Source organism: Schistocerca nitens, chromosome 2, assembly GCF_023898315.1.
Source record: "Schistocerca nitens isolate TAMUIC-IGC-003100 chromosome 2, iqSchNite1.1, whole genome shotgun sequence".
Classification (NCBI taxonomy): domain Eukaryota; kingdom Metazoa; phylum Arthropoda; class Insecta; order Orthoptera; family Acrididae; genus Schistocerca; species Schistocerca nitens.
Window position 1 is genome coordinate 193,218,988 of NC_064615.1, and position 6,790 is coordinate 193,225,777.

At 41.1% G+C, this 6,790-nt stretch overlaps 1 protein-coding gene across 1 annotated transcript; it reads left to right on the plus strand.

The window, feature by feature from the left end:
* Positions 1 to 57: 57 nt before the first annotated feature.
* LOC126234318 (uncharacterized) lies at positions 58 to 4,096 on the plus strand. Its single transcript, XM_049943003.1, has 2 exons — positions 58 to 87; positions 3,430 to 4,096. Exon 2 carries the CDS (start codon positions 3,492 to 3,494, stop codon positions 4,017 to 4,019), a length of 528 nt encoding a protein of 175 aa, XP_049798960.1. The 5' UTR covers positions 58 to 87; positions 3,430 to 3,491; the 3' UTR covers positions 4,020 to 4,096.
* The last annotated feature ends 2,694 nt before the right edge of the window (positions 4,097 to 6,790 follow it).

The window sequence follows — 6,790 nt, forward strand, 5'->3', positions numbered from 1 at the left end:
ATTCCGTCAGCTTATTTATCTAGTAACCCGGACTCTTTTTTTCTCCACGTAAGGTCTTTGAATACAGATGTGTTGTGTTTACGTTTGGTGAGTGCGGTGAGGTGTTGATCATTGTTATGTACAAACTAAAACTGCTCGATTGTTTTCGTCAGCTTTCAAGTACGTAATATTGTGCTGCCCTGATAATTACTTTGCTTGATGATGTTGTTCTAGCACGTTTAAACTAGGGTCAACATTACGTTGACACACAGACTAAGAAGTAAATCGTATTCCACATACACATGAAGATACGAGTAAAATACAAGATCATTAAAAACCCAGTCTATTTCATTCGAGTAACACGACTGAAATGCCATTTATTGCCTGTATCTAAGCAGTTTGAGGCACAAATGGTCGTTTGCTTTAATTTGTTACGTTCTTGTTGAAGTTAATACTCGCAGTCATGCTCCCTCATTTCCAGTAAGTTTACTAATTTTCATCAGAACATGATAGCAGTGACACTCAAATTGCCGATCTTTTTATGCGGAGAACAGTTCTGTCACTGTACGCTAGAACAGTATCATGTTTATCAAGGACATATAGGCTATATCTACTTCCATACCCTGCAAACCACCGTCAGGTGCATGGCATTTATATCTAAGGACGCTGTGGTCTCGCCGTTTAGCGCACCAAAACGGTAATAGCCTCTAATGCATGTTTGTTTTGTATATGTGTTAATTGCATTATATAATGATTCCGGTCATGTTACTAGATATGGATTATTCACGCCCAGGTACTTGTCGGAGTTGGCCGATTGAAACTGTGGCTCGTTGATGTTATAGGATACCACTTTTTTCTTCGTTTTGTGAAGCGCACAGTTTTAAGTTTCTAAACATTTAAAGCAAGTTGGCAATCTTTGTATCACTTTGAAATCTTATCAAGAGGTGTCTGAATATTTATGCAGCTTCTTTCAGGTTGATGTCAGGGATATTTGACAACAGTTTCGTGGATCACTTCTTGTACCTTTCTTGTAAACGGATGGGACTTGTGATTTTTTTCTGGGAACTGGGCATGCATGGCCTTTGGTCAAGGTGTCTAAGATAGATTATAGTTAGAAGAGTAGCTAACTCACTATAGATAATTGTATCGTCTGCAAAATGTCAGAAGTTGCTATTAACTTTCCCACAAGGTCATTAATATACAGTATGAACAGCGTCCCACATGATCGATGTTTTTGGAATCCATGCTGGTTGGCATGGAGGAGATCATTCTGTTTGAGATACCTCATTGTGTTTGAGCTCCAAATATGTTCTAAGATTCTACAACAAATTGATGTCAGGGATATTGGATGGCAGTTTGTGGATCACTTGTAGTACCCATGGCTTTTGGTCAAACTGTCTAACATAGACTATAGTTAGAAGAGTAGCTAACTCAACCTCATATTCACTATAGAATCTGATATAGGGATTTTGTCAGGCCCTGGGGCCTTGTTCAGTTTTAGCGATTTTAACTTTGTGAACACCACTGACACTAACAATTATTTCACTCATCCTCTCAGTGGCATGAGGATTAAATTGGGGCCAGTTCCTGTCTCGCTTGATAATGGTCATCAAGGGTAATGCAGAACTGCAGTTCATCACTTAAATGCTGTGTGACACAATTCATTAGAAGTCTACGCTGGCTGGTCATGGCACCACTCCAAATATAGCTGTTTGTCTTGAAGTGTTGGTTGCAGCCTACACATAGGATGGATTTCCCTAGTCCAGCTGCTGCTGGTCTCTGACCAGTTGTGCAGGATGACACACAATCTTGCAGGGAGTACATTACTTCTTACCAGATTACTGGTGCTGATTTGAAGGGGTTGCAACATGCTCGATGCACACTATGGCAGCTCTCTCTTGTGGAGGTCAGATGTGGTCTACCAGAATCTTGACAACGAGGAAGCCAGCCCCTGTGTGCCCATGCAGTCCAACATTGGGCCACTGTCACATTCTAATGCCTCCCAAATCTAGATTTGCAAAACACACACACACACACGTATTAGTCTGCATTCAGAAATTATTCTTTAGAGTAGGAGGAGTTGTAAAGCAGGTATGATTTCAGTCTGTATTTGAAGTTAACTTTATTATGTATTAAAATCTTTACATCCCAAGGTAGGTGGTCAAAGAGTATTATGGCTGAATGCTACATTCATCTCTGCTTCTTATGTATTTTATTTAGACTTAAATTTTGACAAAAGACTTCATAAGGGGGAGAGTGGTGTGTGAGGTTGTTGTCAGTACATCCACTTCTTAAAAAGCTGGCTACAAACGATTCCAGCGTGGACACCAAACAGTATCCTTATTAAACACTTCTTTGCTACAAAAGTCACAACATCCTAGTCCATCCCTATTACATTTCCTATTCCATTCCCTCGTCAGAAGGATCATATCCCTGTGGAAGACCCAATTGCAAGACCTGCCTAGCCCACCCACCAAGCACTTCCTATTCTAGTACTGTCGCAGGCTTATCCTATCCCATCAGAGGTTGGGCCACCTATGAAAGCAGCCATGTCATATGTCAGCTCTGGTGCAATCATTGCACAGCTTTTCCTGGTGGTATGGCTACTGACCAGCTATACATCAGGATAGATGGCCACAGCCAAACTTTGGCCAAGGGCAAAGTAGACCATCCTGTGGCACAAATTGCAGCTGAACATAACATGCTTGATTTCAATGGCTGCTTCACTGCCTGAGTCATCTGGATCCTCCCCTTCATCACCAGCTTTTCTGAACTATGGAGAAGGGAATTATCCTTATAACACATTGTCCGATCCCAAAATTATCCTGCCCTCAAGCTATAGTAACACACCCTCCCCACAGCCTCACCCAACATTTCCCACACCCTCTTTCCTATCACCTTTTCCCTATTCTCACCTCCCATTCTCTTTGTGTACCATCCTGTGCCAATGCATTGCCCATCTTTCCCTGCTCCTCCTTTTTTTGCTTTCTGTGTGCCCCCACCTCCCAGTCCCACAGCCTCCTGACCATCTGCCTGTTGGTAGTCCAGTCCCTGCACACTCTGCTGGACAATGCTGTTCTCTCCATCACCCATAACTGCTATCCCATCCCCTTCCCTGCTCCTTCCAGATTGCTGCTTCAACTCTGCCTGAGAGTTGCATTTTGATATGAGCTGCTGGGGATGGCAGTCGTGTGTGTGTGTGTGTGTGTGTGTGTGTGTGTGTGTGTGTGTGTGTGTTGTGCTTGCTTGTGTGAATGAAGGTGCATGTGTTTCTTTTTCTGGCAAAGGCTGTGGCTAAAAGCTAATGTGTTAGTGTCTTTCAGTTGTGCTTCCCTGTAACTTATCATGTCATATACATGGCTGCTGGCAGTCTCTCTTTTCTTTACATTATAAATATTTTATTCTTTCCTCCGTAGTTTGCTTTATAATTTTCTCATATTTTTGTTACAGGATGCTACTCCCAGAGAGCATTGGTCTGTTCACACCACAGTTATATTTCTGGGACTGCAGTCATGCCAAAAGGAATTACCAATCCAAATTTCAAAGAAATTTGTTTTACTGGCACTAAAGTAACAAGTAATTACAAAATATTTCAGTTGAATGACAGAGTAACAACATCTTTTCTCCAGTTTTCACCTAATGTAACACAAAGGAGGCCAGTTCCACCTGTGCTCGATGCACCTAATGTCATTTCATCAAATATATTTGAACTTCCAGCCTGCAGTATTATTGACTACTTACGTGAAATTCCAGTGAAGGATATCAGTGTGCCTACTGTAGGAAATGTTACTGAGAAAATTGCTGCACGGCTCATAGTGATCAGGAGGCGAAAAATGAAGAAACATAAATTGCGAAAACTGCGTAAAAGAATGAAATTTGAATGGGCAAAAGTTCGCCAGCGAAGAGAGCTAAGAAAAGAGAAGAAATTTCAAGCGGGCCTTATAAAGAAAATAAAAATTGCAGAAAGTTTTGATGCAAAGGCATTTGTTGCCCAAAAATTAGCTAAAGCCCACGCCGCAAAGCAGGCAATCAAATCATAAAATATCTAATCCGTGTGCTGAATCTTGTATATATTATCTGAATTTTTGATAGTAAATTATTAATTTTAAATCCAGAACATTGATTGTTTTCTCATTTTTAATATTCACTTTCACTATCTCTGAAAAAATCATCTGTTTAGTAACTACTGCAAAATTTTCAAGTAAATGATTGTGAACTCAGAGTAGCCAGCTCTTAGCCCAAAATAATCTTCATTATTACATATAGTGTTATAGCTTTAAAATTGTTTGATTGTTTGGTGCAACTTGAGGAAAGCCAATAAGATTTAAATGCTTAACAAATTGTGCTAGTTCTTTTTTTTATATATATAATGTTTCTTGAAGCTCTATGATATTAAGTGTTAAACTTGCTTATTTTGTTGGAAATGATGCGTATCTCACTAATTTGAAGCAATTAACAACATGGAATGTAAATAACAGAAGAAGTCTTGTTGAGGTATCCTCAGTCATCACCTAAACAAGATTTTAGATGTTGTTGGCTTTTGGATGAATCCTTCTTCAGAGATAATAGGACATACATAAATACAGCTGTATGGCTATATTGTCCCTGGTGATTACATTGGCCCAGCACTGCAGCTTGATTGAGTTGAGGGATTCTGTTGGGTGAAGTGGGTGAGGGGAAAATGGCATGGGTAGTGGGAAGGCGAGCTCAAGGTACACACAACAGAAATGTAGTACTGGTGGGCATATTCTGGCCACAGGCAGGTGGAGTTGTGGCAGTGGACTGGAAATGGTGGGGGGGAGAGACTGTAGAGGAGGAGGGTGTGAGTGCAGGATGGGTGAACTGTCCATGGTGCAGGGATGGAGGTTAGTGTGAGGCAGGGGCTATCTGAGATTACAGAAACAAAGGATGGGTTGTGATGACAATTCCCGTCTATGTAATTCAATTGGATAGATAAAAAAATCTGATGACCAAGTGGCATCAGAACACACACATAAAAGACTGTTGTGACTGGCAAGCTTTCGGAGCCAGTGGCCCCTTCTTCAGGCAGAAGGGTTGAAGGGGAAGAATGAAGTGTGAGTCCGCAGCTTGTGGTCGTGCGGTAGCGTTCTCGCTTCCCACACCCGGGTTCGATTCCCGGCGGGGTCAGGGATTTTCTCTGCCTCGTGATGACTGGGTGTTGTGTGATGTCCTTAGGTTAGTTAGGTTTAAGTAGTTCTAAGTTCTAGGGGACTGATGACCATAGATGTTAAGTCCCATAGTGCTCAGAGCCATTTGAACAAAGAAGGGTGAAGGAAAAAGACTGGAGAGATTTAGGTCTGGGGGAATTTCCCCAAAATCTACCCCTTTTCCTAGACCTCTCCAGTCCTTTCCTTCACCCTTCTTCCTTCCCCTTCAACCATTATGCCTAAAGAAAGAGCCACTGGCTCTGAAAGCTTGCCAATCACAACAGTCTTTTATGTGTGTGTTCTGCTGCTGCTTGGTGAGTAGATTTTTTTATCCATCCAATTAAATAATTTTATAAATAATTGATTGGTTGTGTTGTTGTTGTTGTGGTCTTCAGTCCTGAGACTGGTTTGATGCAGCTCTCCATGCTACTCTATTCTGTGCAAGCTTCTTCATCTCCCAGTACCTACTGCAGCCTACATTCTTCTGAATCTGCTTAGTGTATTCATCTCTTGGTCTCCCTCTACGATTTTTACCCTCCACACTGCCCTCCAGTACTAAATTGATGATCCCTTGATGCCTCAGAACATGTCCTACCAACCGGTCCCTTCTTCTGGTCAAGTTGTTTTGTTGTTACATCTATGTAATTCAGAGTACTAATGTTGTATGACAATAGTGAATTCACACAAAACATTGGAGGATAGTGAGGAAGCTCATGGGGGAGGGGGGGGGGGGGGAGTTACCTACAATAGTAAGAGTTGGGGCAGAATACAGTATGAAATTTCCTAACAGATTAAAACATTGTGCCAGACCGAGACCCGAACTCCGCCTTTACCTTTCCCAGGTAAGTGCTCTACTGACTGAGCTACTCAAGCATGACTCACAACCTATTCCACCAGTACTTCATCTCATTTTCCAAACTTCACAAAAGCTCTCCTGTGATAAATTCCATTTAGAGTCTCAGTCCGGCACACAGTTTTAATCTGGCAGAAAGTTTCAAATCAGGGCACTCTGCGCTGCAGAGTGAAAATTTCATTCTAGAATACAATAATTTGGTATCTGTAGAATAGTTCTCATTATTTATGGAGTTGACACACCTCTCATGTTCCCCATTTCTAACTTACAGTGATCAGCATGATAGAATGCCAAAAGGGAGCGTTTTTCCCCAGATGAACTCAGTTTTTTAAAGTAGGATTTCATGGGTTTTGCAGGTATATTGCTGAACACTTATCATATGGCATTACTGGCTGTGAGCTATTTCTTTAATGCTTTCAGCTGGAAGATGACTGATGGACTAGAAAATATCGTGCTATGAGTATGTAGATCTAAGTCCTTCTGATCACTTTCAAAATTCTCAGTTTAGAAGGAATGTCTACATCTTGATGTTTGGAGCCAAGTTGCAAACAAAGAAAGATTTTGTTTGCATAAAAGTGATTACACTGAGTGAAGAAATACCACTGTAAATCATAGAAGACTGAAATGCATTTTCTCATCAGATTAGCCCCCCCTTTACTCCTGTCTTGGATTAATGCCCGCATTATGTCAAACAAACACAGAGAACATGATGATTGCAAGAAGAATGTGTATAAATGATGGGACAAGCTGGAGAAAGCTCTTTGATAATGTGGGGTTCTTAATTATACAT

Excerpts from the sequence above, each read along its gene's own strand:
- LOC126234318 (XM_049943003.1), top strand. The coding sequence starts at position 3,492 with ATGCCAAAAGGAATTACCAATCCAAATTTCAAAGAAATTTGTTTTACT.